This window comes from Mytilus edulis, chromosome 10 (genome assembly GCF_963676685.1).
Source record: "Mytilus edulis chromosome 10, xbMytEdul2.2, whole genome shotgun sequence".
NCBI classification, from domain to species: domain Eukaryota; kingdom Metazoa; phylum Mollusca; class Bivalvia; order Mytilida; family Mytilidae; genus Mytilus; species Mytilus edulis.
Genome location: NC_092353.1, coordinates 10,131,742 through 10,147,646, shown reverse-complemented (window position 1 = coordinate 10,147,646; position 15,905 = coordinate 10,131,742). Strand labels below are relative to the sequence as shown.

Here is a 15,905-nt window from a genome sequence, read left to right as displayed (position 1 = left end):
TAGTATGAAATTAAATAGCAACACAGTTACTATATAGTACGTCAGTCTCCTTTCCTCCTTTCACAGAAATAGGGTAAAAGCAATTGAAAATTTGGATTTAGATAAGAAGACTTATAATATTATTGGGATATAGAACAATATCTTTTATCTCGGAACAGAAAAATAAAAAAATATTTCTGATAATTTGGTATAAAGAACAATTAACAATAGATACATGAATTTTTATTGCATCCGAAACTGGATTTTAACTGTGTAATCTAAAGAAAAAAACATAAAGTTTAAATGCCTACCAAACGTGAATAATAATTTTTTTCTTCTTTTTTTTAACTAAAACCTAAGTTGCAATTCTTTTATTGCAAAATTTGCATTCACATATTTGTTTGGTGGTACTGGTTAATGTGTAAAAATACTATAAGTCACAAGTAAACGGATATCACATTGTATATTTCATGAAGGATACGGCTTACCTATATGTAAAATTGAGAATAGAAATGGGGAATGGGTCAAAGCGACAACAATCCGATCATAGAGCAGACAACAGCCGAAGGTCACCAATGGGTCCTTAATGTAGCGAGAAACTTCTGCACCCGGAGGCGTCCTCCAGCTGGTCCCTAAAAAAATATGTATAATAGTTCAGTGATAATGGACATCATACTCAACTCCGAATTATACACAAGAAACTAAAATTAAAAATCATACAAGACTAACAAATGCCACAGGCTCTTGACTTGGGACAGGCGCAAAATAGACGTGTTCGTTTTAAATGTTATAACCTTGTTGTGTGGATTAAAAGATGAATATACTTTGTTTTACACTTTATTGCTCTTTGATCTGGTGGTTTCACATTTGTGTTTGTCACCAAAGCAAGTTCTTTAATACGTATGTACAATTTGCCATTCCGGGCGTTTAACAACACACACAATCATATAAGAAAAGTAATTAATAAATTCAGAACATTGATTTTAGGCACACTGTTTATTGTATATAAACATACAATTGTGCATTTACACCAGTACGAATATGTTAATTTAAAGTTATTAGAGCAAAAATGAAGTGTATTTATCTTAATATACAAAGTGTTGAGTTTCGACCTTGCTAACAATCATTCCAAAAAGTAAAATAACAAAAATACCGAATTCCGAGGTCAATTCAAAACGAAAATTCCGTGATCAAACGGTAAAATAAACTGCTCTTACATATCAAACGAATGGAAAACAACCGTCATATTCCCGACTTAGTACAGGCTCTTTCTTATGTATAAAAAGGTGGATTAAACCTAGTCTTATAGCTACCTAAACCTCTCACATATATGACAATCGTATAAAATTCTACTATATTGACAACGATGTGTAAACAAAACAAACAGACATAATAGGTGAAAATGTCATAAATAGGGTACAGTATACGAAGTCATCATTGTGTCATAATATAAATCACTTTTAAAACAAACAAATTTCTAACCAAGAAACATAAAAAGGCATATATACACAAAATACTCTAGCACAATAAAAGAAATTAATTCTAAAATTTACAATAGCACCAATAAAACAATGAATTGATTTATAAGTACAGAGCGACGTCAAGTGGATATCATCAAAACTTGACAAAACACATAATTACTATTCATTAAGACAAATAAAAGATCCAACTTCATTTAAAACACATACTATCAAACATAGTAAGTATCCCACAAGAAATTCAAAAGTTTACACAAATTATTTGTATATTTAAATAATGGGATGAGTATTTTAATCAATTTTATTATAATTATCACGACCTTGAAGAATCCAGGACACATCTCTGTTGATTGCACTAAGTACCATTAATAAATCACAAGACATTCAAAAGTTCTGATTCGAAAAAGACTTGAGTGTATACGAATACAGGGATAAACAGTGAGACTCTGTAGCCTTCTTCGCGACACATTCTTATGGGGTTAGCACACATAATACCCAGTATGGATATTATTCTTTGTATAGAACACATTTGTTATTTTTTAATAATTGGATTTATTTTCTTGCGGTAAAAAAACTCCATCCTTTCGGGACACATCCCCATTTATGGTGGGCAGCTATATTATAAAGTATTACAAATACCCTTCGAGTATCTCAAAACTTCTGACAGAAGGAGAGGGTTTTTTATATAAAAAAAACATCTTCCCGATTTTTTTGCACGCTCATATAAACAGACAACTGCCTCTCATCCCTTATCTATGTTTTGTTTCCGTTTTTCATATAGGTCAATAAAAAAAAGGGATACTCGAAGGACTTGTAGGCGTTGACACATTGAATGTACAATAGCAAAGGTCAATTGGTTTTTTAATAATGGCCATCGAAAATTTTCATTTGGATCTATATATACATTGCTATGTGCTTATTCATCAGTATTAGCTTAATGATAGAATTTAAAGATTAACGGTTTCCTTCCCATAAAATGCAGTTATCTTTTGATCGTATCTCGAGTCCTCGTATTTCCGAGTAGAAAACATGAATATATTTATCTTCGATCAACATTTTGTAAAAAGATCACAGAAAACGACATGCGTCCAGTTTTCAGTATGAAGGCCAATTGGGTATAAGATGATCACATTCTTACAAAATTGTCCTTTGTGGAAACAGCTTTATAAGCATTTCAACAGTACAAATATTAGATATGCAATAATATTTGGACTTTCATTTGAATATAAAATAAGGGTAACTACATCCAGTATCATTCTAATTAAGGACATTTCAAATATGTCGCGGACTTATAAAATATATAACCAAGTTTAATAACATCAATGTGATTTGTTAAAAGGAGTTAACCTTCCATTTTTTGGAAATATTCAAATGAATAATTTGACTTTCGTTAAATTTTTGTAAATCAAATGCGCTGAAAAATTCGGATAAAACCCAATTGTATTAGGAAGTTTATTTAACGTTAACATCAACAGTATGCGATATTTGATAGGTTAGAGTGTGGTCGTCATGTGCTGCAAAAATTGGCAAACCCATTTTTCGTGATAAGACAATATTTTATTTGAGTCTCACCTCTTATAGAACATTTAATTAATATTACAATTTCAAATATAAAACAAGAGCCACTTTAAAAAGAGTTATGAGAGACTATAAATATGGTATTTACATTTACATATATAAACAAGTCTAGATTGAAAACTACGTTCAAACCTATGTTTGCGTTGGATAAAAACCGCAATGTTTATACGTGTGCATGTAAAACATATTTCGTTGTAGAAGGGTCAGCACAAACAACAATTTCCGAAAAGTATATATATATACAAATGTAAACATAAAATATAAAACATAAAACATATTAAAAGTACACAAATTTATAGAATATAATACACATTTTTTTTAGTAAAATATCATAGCAGATTTTGGCAGTATAATAGTAAACATTTTCATCACTAAAAAAAAATACAAATTTATCTTCATCTGACATGTTATTAAAATCATGACAAAAAGGATTTACATGACTAAACAATAAAGCACGAAAATCTGCATATAGTGAACATTCAAATTACATGTTTCTCATCTTCAATGGTATCATCATTACAATTAAAACATATTTTTTCATCAATAGGTAAGTTCTGATACCGGCCCGTTTCAATTTTTAGGGGTGACCACCACAGAGAAATTTTGCAAAAGCACTTCTATATTTCCCTGCAATGGTTTTACAAATATAATTTTCTACCTTAAATTCTGTTTTTAGTAATTTATAAGAACATAGTTTGGCATATTCATTCAAAACCAACTTATTATGCCATTCAGTTTTATACAAATCAATTATAGCTAAGCATTCTATATCCTTAATTACATTTTTAGTTAACAATATATCACAATTACAATATAATCATGCAATGTTTTTATATTGCGTAAACTACCATCATTTTTTTGAAAAATGTCTGAAGAAAAGTTTTAATAACATCGAATAAGCTAACATTTCGATAGTTAAGACGCTTCAATAAACATGTACGTTATTTTAGTGCCAAACAGCTTAATACATGTAAGCTCTTCAAAAAACTAGCGACATTTGTTAATTTACCAAACTACCTATGTACCTTTTTTGGACAAATTCTACGGGCAGATTGATTGCCGGTAATTTCATTATTGGTCTTATATCTTGGTATATCGTGTGTTGTTATTTTGACTTACACATACAAAATATATACATACATCACAAAAACATAAAAAAACATAAATAGATATTAAAGCCATTCTTAAAAGAATTATGAAAGACAAAAAGTAAAATATCATAAAAAACCCTGTGTCCTGTGTAAAAAAACTAGACACTTAAAACGTCTTTTACTGTCTATAATAGATTTTCAGGTTCTGTCATATTTGTATATAAAATTCACGTTTAGGCACCTCTTAACAAAAGACACGATTCGAAAACATGCTAAAATTCTTATCTTCACTGTTAATGTATTCAGAAAGTTTGTTCCTAAAATCGTCATAAAGCGGACATTCAAGTAGAACATGTTTCTCAGTATCCATCTTACTATCGTAAATAGTGCAACGCTGTTCTTGCATTGATAAGTGTTCGTAGCGCCTGGTTTCACTTCGTATAGGCGCAACCTTCACCGGAATTGTGAATACGGTCTGGGTTGACGTTATATCAGAAAAAAAAATTATTTGGTAATAACGAGACGATTGTTAGCTTTGTTTTTATAAATTTGATTGATTCCCATCACACTAACCCATATCTTGTCTCCTTCCAATAGAGGAAAAACACTTTTGATAGAAACAGTACATGCTGTATTTGGGAGTTACCTTTGACGTTTACATTGGGAATCATATCGGTTGGTTTTAAGGCAAATTAGTGATGTGTTCCTTATTGATTCGTTTAATGCCATTCCCTTTATATTTGGTATGTCGATATTTAAAGACAAGTACAGTTCATATGTTCCATTAAGATTAATATTAATGATGTCCCTTTCTACGCTTATAAACTTATTTCGATTTTCTGCTAACCATGTAATATTAACATATTGATTTGAATGCACAGTGTTGGTGTCATCCCAGTTAACATATAAAGTAGAAGTCTTGATATTGTTTGTCTTTCCACTGGAAGTATTTTTAGTGAGATCTAATTCACGATTTCGTATACAAAGAAAGATTACTACTGAAACCAATGCTGGAATTGCGACTACCATGACTATGGATATGACAATAAGTTGTTTACAGGTCATAGAAATCACACGAATAGGTCAAACATTATGTTTTTCTTTACCTCTGCCTTTATCAAGAAGTAGTTCCTCAGTTCCATCGCCCCTTTTCGCAGTTGATATTTCCTCTCGTCGGCTATGTTTGTTAGCATCTTCGGCAGATGTATCATTTTTTTTCTCGTACTTGTGAACACTTGCAATATGTACATGATTTGAATTACATTTTTCTAATACAGTATTGTTGCTCTTTGGTATATTACTGTTAAAACCTGTACTTTCTGTCGAAAAGTGTTCAGAAGGTTCAATATATGAATTTGAATCGTCATTTATAGATGATGGGCGTTGTTTTGGATCGATGTTTGGTTTCGTGCACAATAGTGCCTGTCTACTTGAAAGAGTGTTTGCCTTTGCTAGTTTGTCCCTTCGTTCGTCATTGTCAACTGAAACTGGAGAATCATTTAGTTACAAATCAAAAGTTGTTCCGAGGAATTTAAATTACAGGTTTTATTACGTAATGTGAGTCTAGTATTGTTTTTTTGTGTTAAACTTGGTGCTACAAAAGTTATATAAAGACTAAACTGCAAAAAAAAAGGTTTTTTTCTGGAAAAAAACCATAATATCGGACGAATCAAAGTTATAAGTCAAAATAAGAACGAAACTTTGTTATTACACTTAATCTCGTAGAAGAGATTTATTTGTTTGTTAAGACGCTTTAGAATTTTTAAAATATATAAACAAACATAAATTATGTTTGGCTTTGAGCGTTCCTGTTGGAGGTAAATCTAGAAAAGCACTTCGGACGCATGAAATTACTAAACTGTTGCTTTCATTTTTTATGGATGTTATGGTATTGTCATGATTTTGATTTAAAATAACCAATTGAAATAATAAAAAATGTATGTTATAACTAAACTTAAACTAAAATTGCACATTGGTCTTGCATAAATGTTATTAAAATACCATTATTTGACTTTCAAAACTTTACATTTCTGTCCACTGAGGGACCCGATGCAGGTAAATCACACGGGATGAGCTATACCGTTTGATACGTAACCATAACAGTTATATTCCTCTAAGGACCATGCCATGTCATGAAATCTCATCTCTTTTATATGGCAATTATTTTTTAATAGGATTGTATAATCTAACTGCTTTTGAATGAACATTTACAAGATTTCAGGGGACCTGTGACTGGCCTAGTGCTACAAACCATTCGTGGATACTCAACCACACTATTTTTTTTCTGATGGTAACAAATAAATATTTTCACAATTAATGTCAGTGAACCAACATTTGTGGTTTTTTTTGTAATCAAAAGACGTTCTTTGATATTTTTTCATATTTGTCTGTGGGAGTTTAACATGAAAAATTAAGATAAACTCTCTAAGAAATAAATCAATAACATTCTATCTAAGCATCAGCTTTTGATTAAACAATGTTTTAGCTTGCTCTAAATTTATTTGCAAACAGTAAATGTTGTATTAAACAGTAATACATATAGATCAGTACGAAGTCAGATCTTGAAAAAAAAATCATGAAATAATATCCCATCGATTGTACTGATCTTAATTTCCAAATTGAATCAAGATTATAAACTTGACCTTGCTGAGAGATATTGTAATCGTTTGGCGACTCAATGTTTGCATATTGGTATTTATTAAACTGTTTCAGAATTTGAAGTTGATTTCATGATCATATTTGGAACATGTTCACTTGTGGTTAACACAATATTTCAAAGTTAAACAAATATCCTTCGAGGATTTCAAAATTTCGGAATCAAACACATAATTCAGATAAAGTTTCTTCTCAAGCCTTTTTCACGTGTTTATAATTTGAAAAATATTTGCATTTTCCTTCATATAAGTTTTGTGTTTTTTTTTTTTTTTTTAGATTTTTGTAATAATAATAATAATGATAATTCTCACCTTGTAATAGGAAATCGTCTTGAAATGCACAGTTTTCCACATTATTTCCAAAATACTTTGGTCCAGCTGCGTGATCAGTTTGCTGACCACGTAATGAAAGGTTTTGGTCAAAACATTTATTCTCTTCTTGACCTGTTGGCTTCGAAGGCATTTTTGTACTAAAACAATCAAGCTCGATACGCATCTATCATTGTGAAACGTTGAAAATTTCCTTCAGCATATGCGTCACTATTTATAGTTATATGTAAAATTCAAATTTAAATTTGTCATTGAACGGAAGTTTATTATGCAACAGTATACATGGTATACTTATAACAACAATCCGTAAAATAACAATAATTAAACTAATTTCAACGAATGTGTACAATTATAAGAAATGGTTTCTTTAACCTCTGTAAAAGAGGGACGAAAGATACCAAAGGGACAGTCAAACTCATAAATCTAAAATAAACTGACTGTAAATGTTATTTATACATTTTAACTTATCCCATTTCTATATTTATTTCGATAAAAACACCTTTTCTATGTTTGAATCAATCACACCATTTTATTATTCTTCCTAATTTCTTTAACCTTGATGTTTTAGTGAGTCATGCAAGTAGTTGTACTTTATTATCTTTTATCGTTTTAAATATGAATAACAGATATACAGGGAGTCAAGGTATTTGCTCCCACAGGCTCTTTATAACTAAATAATGTATTTTTCTGACGTTTCAATCACGTTTCAACCTCGTTCTGAAATTATTTTAAAAAAAACATGTGATACAAATGGAATATATCAATGAATTTAAAAAGAGTCATAATTAAACTTAATTCTGTGAAAAATTGTGTGTTTGCAATAAGTAGTTTTTCAGTAATCTTTCAAACTCAAGTCAGTCTTTATGCATTTTGTTCTTAAGGACATACGATACAGTTTTGATCCCGTATTTAAATTGTGCATGTAGGCTTTATTTTACCTGATTAAATCAAATATGTAATAAAAAAATTACCTCATGTGCTACTTTTTGAGTAAACTGAGGTTCAAACTTAAGATATTTCCTCAAAAAACGGATTTGAGGACGTATGGTTCCTTTCGATAGAAATACATAACTTTTTTTGTTTTAAAAGATATTCACGAGCTGTTTTTTGTTAAATTATTTGTTATTTATGTGTTATATAAATATTGCATAAACTTGTATATATTCTTTTATTTATTACTTTATTAGTTGTTACTTTATCATATGGTACAAATATCAACCAAATTAAAAAAAACAATTTGGTTTTGCCCGAGTACCATTTGAAAAAACTCCAAATTATCTCCCTTTGGTGCAAAAATTGCCATTTTGGAACAAAATGAAATATCTTTTTTAACTCATCGGTGACCTATATTTTTTATTATTATTTTCGATTAAGCTGTACTTGAACTAAATTATTGTAAAACCGAAGCGATTTCTGTAATTCAGTTCTTTTTTTTAGTCCGATATTACCTCTATTTCTCCTATTAGTTTAACAGACAAAAAGTTCCTTTACAAATGCTTATATTGGTGATTTTGAATCTGTTCAAAGTTTTGATTTTTCTATCCTGTATACCACATTGCCTCACATTCTCATTAAGAAAAAAATCACACACCTAATTAAATGGGCATTTAAAAAGTCAGAATGTGAATATATATTTTCAAACTCTTTTTAGGTCATTTTTTAGTAGCAATAAACAAAAAAAACTATGTCAATTGGATATGCTTTGATACTATAAATGCCCTTGAATTTTTACTAGATAACATTTTTGTTCGCTTTGGAAATTCCATATATCGTCAGGTTATCGGAATTCCAATGGGGACTAACTTTGCACCACTTATTGCGGACCTGTTTTTGTATTGCTATAAGTTACAATTTATGACAAAAATCAAAAAGATCCATCGAAACAACATCTGATAAACAAATTTAATAATACTTTTAGATATTTGGATAATATTTTGGCTCTCAATAATGACGACTTCAGTATGTATACTAAAGAAATTTTTTCCTGTTGAACTTACTTTAAATAAAGCTAATACTAACAATGACCACTGCCCTTTCCTCGATCTTGATATCTATATCACTAACGGAAAGCTTAATACTAAAATTTATGATAAAAGAGATGATTTTTCATTTCATAATCCATTTTTAGATGGTGACGTTCCATTGTCACCATCTTACGGAGTTTATATATCTCAACTTGTACGATTCGCTCGTGTATATAACAATGTTTTAGATTGTAACGAGAGAAATTTATGTATTACTTAAAAATTATTACACCAGGGTTTTCGATATCACAAACTAGTCAAAACATTTACTAAATTTCATCATCGGTATAAGGACATCATTCGTAAATATAGCTCAACATGCAGACCTCTTATACGTTCAGGTATTTCACATCCAATTTTTTATGGAAATATTCTTTATAAAGCACAAAAATGTCAGTATTAACCTCAGAAACTAACAAAACCTTTAAATAGACTTATTAAGAAGGGATATAGTTACGATATTGTTGTCAGGTCATTAAATATTGCATATTTTGGCGTAAATATTGATTCACTTATAGGGTGTTTGCATCGGAACTAAACATATTTATTCAAAAACCAGTTGTTGGCATAACGCGGGTTATGTTCTTCTCATATATGTTATGATGGTATGATACTAAACCCCTAACGGGAAGGATTAAACCTGATATTCATATGATGAATTCATAATTTTTCAATCAGTTTAATTGAGGTCTGGAGCTGGCATGTCAGTTAATTGCTAGTAGTCTGTTGTTATTTATGTATTATTGTCATTTTGTTTATTTTCTTCGGTTACATATTCTTACATCAGACTCGGACTTTTCTTGAACTGAAATTTAAATGTACGTATTGTTATGCGTTTACTTTTCTTCATTGGCTAGATATATAGGGGGAGGATTGAGATCTCATAAACATGTTTAACCCCGCCGCCTTTTTGCGCCTGTCCCAAGTCAGGAGCCTCTGGCCTTTGCTAGTCTTGTATTATTTTTTGATTTTAGTTTCTTGTGTACAATTTGGAAATTAGTATGGCGTTCATTATCACTGAACTAGTATATATTTGTTTAGGGGCCGGCTGAGGGACGCCTCCTGGTGCGGGAGTTTCTCGCATTGACGACCTGTTAGTGACCTTCTGCTGTTGTTTTTTCTATGGACGGGTTGTTGTCTCTTTGACACATTCCCCATTTACATTCTCAAATGTATGCTTCTTTCGAAGGCAGATGGTGAGCTTAAATGAACGATGACCACATTTTGTTAATTTTATTTTTCTATATCCTATATATATATAAAAAAAATGATTGAGCCCCCTTAAAACAGAGAAAAATAACAAATTTACATAATTTACAACATGGTATACATGGTATATTTGACATGAAAAAGTATCAAAATATGACTAAACTTTCTTACATTAACACCTACCTGTATTTTTATGTTAAATTTATTTAGATTGGTCCACTCAGGATTAGAAAGAAAGTTTAATTCTAGATAATTAGGAGGATGTGATGTTCTGAAGGACTTGTGTCAACTATTATTTTTGACGACAAACTAAATAAATGAAACTATTATTCCAACTCCTTTCTTTTATTTCACCAAAAATATCAATTAAAGAATACTGAACATTATGTCAGATACTTTTATTATCAGAATGACAGAAGGTCCATGGGAGTATTTATAATGGCAACTGTTGATTGTCTGTTGACACAAAATATCATTGATATTATAAATTTCGGTCCGTTTTCTGATTATAGATTGTTGAATTATTGTAAACGATAAGGATTTTCGATTGGACATGTATGCATATTATTTGCTGTTCTATTTGTTATTTTCATCACTCGCTTACGGATCAGATAAAGTATTGATATGGCGTACATGCGTATTTCTTTTTGGTTAGTTTTACATATTATTAACATAATACATGTTTGGATTATCATTTGCCAATAAGACTCTTCCGGAAATGTTTTTCACACAACACATTTATAAAACAACAGCTTACTATTCATGTAAATTGTCAAGCGTCAAGAAGCAGTAGACTCAAATTAAAAAAAAAGTTTTGATTCCCTTTATTTCATTTTGTAGTTGGACAAACTATAGTAAACAAAGTATTTTCAATGATTTTTTTTTATATAATATAGTACTAATATATAGGTTCTTAAAGGCTTTACAATTAATCTAAGGGCTATATCAATGTCTTAAAAATAATTTTATGTACACAAATTTCGATTACTGTATCAAATCTACGTTCAATTCAACGTAAATGTGAAGCAGTTTGGTCTTTCAGATATACATTAAGTTCACGTTCTCCACAAGCCACAATGTGTGTGGCGTGGTAGCGATCTCAAACTTGAACACTTAATTTACCGTAGCTAATTATTGTATCTCTTGTGCTTTGAAATGTCGAGCTCTTTGGTTTAATTTAATATCATGCCACTTTTAGTTGTATGTCGACCAAATAGCAATGACGCCGTTTACTTTCAATATGAAAAGTTGACTTCTTTCACCCAAAGCCACCTAAATATTGTGTGATAACTAATTTAGTACCTATTCGTTGTACTTGGTTTATACCAAGAACGCTTAACCATATCCGGTCTCCCTTCATTAAAGGTACAATTACCGGACCCAATGTTACCGGGACTGATGTATAAGGTGGTAGATTAGTTCTTTGACATGTATTCACTTCATCCACAGTGTACCTGCTCATATTGATACATAAAAGTGAACGAAATCTATCCTTCTCTGGCACTTTAGACGATATTTTATCACTGACGCTTGACGTGTCTAAATTGATTGTCGCTACAATGTGGAAGGTTCCATTCTGTTTTACCATGACTGTTTCTCCATAAGCTCTGAGAAACGAATCATTTTTATTTTGCCACGTAATATTTACACTTGCCTTTTTGCTAACTAACTGATGAGCAGTTCGGTTAATATTAAAAGTTGCTGATTGGATAAAAAGTCCATCTGTAATTTGAGGTCCACATGTAGTTTGAGGTTCACATGCAGATGGTCTCAAAAAGACATAGACACTCCAAACCATTGAAGGAACCATTAAGAATGATATTAGTAACAATGTAACAATTAATAAAACTCTAGCATGGTTATAGTTGTTTATTGTAGAGTTATTGGATTTGTTATCTACTGATTCTGTCATTTCAGTATGTTTGCATGAATGGGTACTATTTACATCATTAGATATTGATTTGTTTTCTGTATGTTCTTTTGTATCATAATTATTTTGATCAACGGTAACATTTTCTATTGGTATGTGTCCATAAGAATTCCGCGATCGTTCACTACTTTCCTGCAAATTATTCGTTAGTAAACGAATTTTCTTGGTGCCACTTGGATTACACGAAGATTCACATTTCAAATTGTTATGAAAGTCGCTTATCTCTTGTCTCTGCTCTTCTTTCAATAAAAGTAATTCCTCTTCAGATGAAGTCCTACCTTCATTACATTCTGATTTACACCTCGACTTCCGTTCATTGACCAAACCATATGTGTGTACGTCGTGTTGGTCGATAACTTTCTGTATATTAAGGCTCAGACGTTTTTTTGATAGAGATGATAGACTTCCTATTAATGGCCAAGAAAATGTATTCCCCGTTTTTATTTTCACAAAATCTTTATTGTTTTCAGTAGGCCAGCTTTCCATTTTTATTTTTCTCAAACCTTAATTGTGGCAATCTCTACAACACAATGATATAAGACACATAATCATTCGTTCAATATAAATGTTTCATCATAATCGTCAGTAGCAGCAGCAGCATTTTGATAAGCAACAAGAAAAATTACAAGATTATCGTTAATATATATTTTTTCGGCCGGACATGCTAATAGCATCTTAATTATACTTTCTATTATGAGCTTTTGAGTAAGCATGTTTTAACACAATGCTGTAGTCCTTGAAATATGGACGTACTAAAAAAAGATGTAGGGAAAAAATGAAACAAAAAATTAAGAGCTTTATTAATTACATATTTTCGAAAAATTAAGTAATATGTATTTATAGTTTTTCCTGACAGGTAAATAGTTTTAATTTTGATCCAGTCGTCTTAAAATATCGAACTTACTTGTTCATGTTGTTCCTTGTATCCTTTTCAGTAATTCAGCATTATATTTCTGATTGTAGCAGTGGCTCAAATGAACGGACACTTAGTGAGGAACATATTTCGAAATACATGTACCAATATACATAAATAGACTGAAAATCCACCTCTTATTTTTAGAACGCTCGTAACTATTTATTGCTTGTCGAACCGAAGAGAGGTTAAAAAAAAAGTTATACTCGAAATCCCTGACCCGAAAAAAACTATTGTTTGCGCACATTATGCGTTTAAAATAAATTTTGAAGATATATCTTTGAAGATGTGTACTTACTATTTTGTTAAGGAAATATTTGGTCTTTTTCTTCCATCAAAGTGAAAGGTGAATTTCAATACAAATGCTTCTGCATACTAAAATACAAACGATTGGGAACAATATCATGAATAGGTAACTTGCCTAATTGAGCAAAATCCAGACAAACAATGCTTTTGATAGAAATGAACCAAGTTCAATGCTCTATTTAGAGTTGAAATTCAAATATTTGTAATGACCCGTAGGCTGAAAAAACCCACCATACGATGCCTTGTAATCAATGTATAAAAAACTTTGATATTGCTGGATCGATAAGATGTTCCAATCAACCTCCTTCTAAGACTTTTCTTATTAGTTTATTTTATAATAATCTTTTCATATGTTGTACCAAGTCAGGAATATGACAGTTCTTGTCCATTCGTTTTTGATGTGTTTTGTCATTTCATTTTGCCATGTGATTAGTGACTTTCCGAATTGACTTTCCTCTGAGTGAGGTATTTTTGTGATTTTACTTTTTGCTAGGCAGCCTTACCTATTTTCGTGTTTTTCGCCATAATTATTATTTTTTTCTTCTCAATTGTGCGCACATCTTGCATTTCATTATACAAATGATTTATTTTCACTCAGTTTTCTATTGGAAATTTTTTTCAGTTCTTAGAACATGTGAAATGGAAGTTTATTCATTGTCCATCCCCCGTCTGACAGTTGACCTCTTTGAATGTTAGCGCATGTCACAGGGCAAAAATTAGGGTAGAACTTGTCGTTAATAATTATCGCTGTTCGTGTCTTTGATAAACGAAACCGAAAGTTGTATAATACATATCAGTCGTATCTTGAGTCACACATATATTGTGATGTCATACTTGGTTTATATAAAAGAGTGCAAGTCCCATTCATTTACATTTCAAAAATTTCCGGTTATTAATAAATAAGAAATAAGCTTTATTTACATCGTCTTGGTTTATAAAAGTAGCACATAACAAGCTTTTTTGAACTTATAATCGACATAATGATAGAACACAATAACAAATACACCGTTGTAAATATATGTTTCATGGTCTAACTGGGATTGTTGCTACTCCAAGTTTTATTAATTGTGATACAAAAAAAAATGTTTACGTGTATGTTGATAAATTGTTTTGACAAGGAACAATACTTCGATCTTAACCAACACATGAAAACACACTGTCTTGCAAATTCTTTTAGTCTGCAATTGTCTTGTTCTATGAAATTGTAACCGTGACCCTCCGCTCCTATTAATGAACGCTGCCATATACGAGACATTTTTACAGTTAGTACTATTTAACTTGTGTGTATGATATATTCAAGTGGATGATGACTTCTAGGTTAATTGGGACATACGATGTAGTGGTCCAACCATTTGATACAATTTCCACTTGCTAACTTAGTTTGCAATATAAATAAAAAGATGCAACAAGTGTGGATGCTACGACCGTACTGCGCATATCAAAATTGTAGTAGAATAAGATGAGATTTTTTATAAGCAAATACAGTAGCGCACTGTAGAAAAACATGCATTTCCGTTCATTTTTTACATAAATAAAACCGTCATTTCGGGGCCTTTTATAGCTGACTATGCGGTATGGGCTTTGCTCATTGTTGAAGGCCATTCGGTGACTTATAGTTGTTAATTTCTGTGTCATTTTGTTTCTATCAAAAGCATTGTTTGTCTCTTGTGGAGAGTTGTCTCATTGGAAATCATACCACATATTTTACTTAGGAAACCGTTTTGTTCCTTTCATTGACAATCTAACAGTTCATTATGTTTACCAATTTCATCAGTTATGTGAAGTTTCAACTATATAAAAAAAAATCAAACTGTATTTGAAAATATACTAAAATCTGACAATTAATAAAAGTCTCAATGAAAAAAAGACATAACTATTGAGCGAGAAAAAAAGAAAATTCAAAAAATCATTTCATCAATCCCCACAATAATATAAAGTTTGAAGAAAATCAATCCAGGAATCTTGGATATTAAAATTTTCGTTTAATGTAACAATTGAAGATTAGAAACTCTGGAAATCAAAAAATGCTCAAAGGGAGCTTCCTTTCTTCAATCCCCGAAATGATGTAAGATTTGGAATGACACTAAGAGTCACCATTTATAACTAGAGGCTTATAGCCTCAACATTTTATACATATGTTCTATTTTCATCATGTCGGCCATCTTGGTTGGACGGCGAGATCCTTTAAGATTGGGGCTAAGTTTGGGTAAATATTGCCCAGTAGTTTCGGAGGAGAAGATTGTTGTAAAAGTTAACGAAGCCGGACGACAGACACCAAGTGATGAGAAAAGCTCACCTTGCCCCCCCCCCCCCCCCCCCCCAAAAAAAAAAATAATCTCAAATTCCAGTTTTGTGTTAATCTTAACGTTACTAGAACACCCCGCGAAATTTCGGGCATTTAGAGCTTGGTTTA

The 15,905-nt window shown here is 31.1% G+C and overlaps 2 protein-coding genes and 1 long non-coding RNA gene across 3 annotated transcripts in view; 1 reads left to right on the top strand and 2 right to left on the bottom strand.

Moving 5' to 3' along the window:
• LOC139493386 (serine/threonine-protein kinase MARK2-like) overlaps window positions 1–15,905 on the top strand; it is a 98,649-nt gene that overhangs the window by 28,762 nt on the left and 53,982 nt on the right. The window lies entirely within an intron of this gene.
• On the bottom strand, window positions 957–7,554 carry LOC139493359 (uncharacterized). The gene is made up of 2 exons (XR_011656986.1): window positions 7,093–7,554; window positions 957–5,613 (listed from the first exon to the last, which is right to left on the bottom strand). It is a non-coding gene; the product is annotated as an uncharacterized lncRNA (long non-coding RNA).
• Window positions 10,355–13,318, bottom strand: LOC139493358 (uncharacterized). The gene is made up of 2 exons (XM_071281706.1): window positions 13,178–13,318; window positions 10,355–12,793 (listed from the first exon to the last, which is right to left on the bottom strand). Exon 2 carries the CDS (start codon window positions 12,757–12,759, stop codon window positions 11,602–11,604), a length of 1,158 nt encoding a protein of 385 aa, XP_071137807.1. The 5' UTR covers window positions 12,760–12,793; window positions 13,178–13,318; the 3' UTR covers window positions 10,355–11,601.

Coding starts and splice junctions, on each gene's coding strand:
- LOC139493358 (XM_071281706.1), bottom strand. CDS start 12,759: ATGGAAAGCTGGCCTACTGAAAACAATAAAGATTTTGTGAAAATAAAA.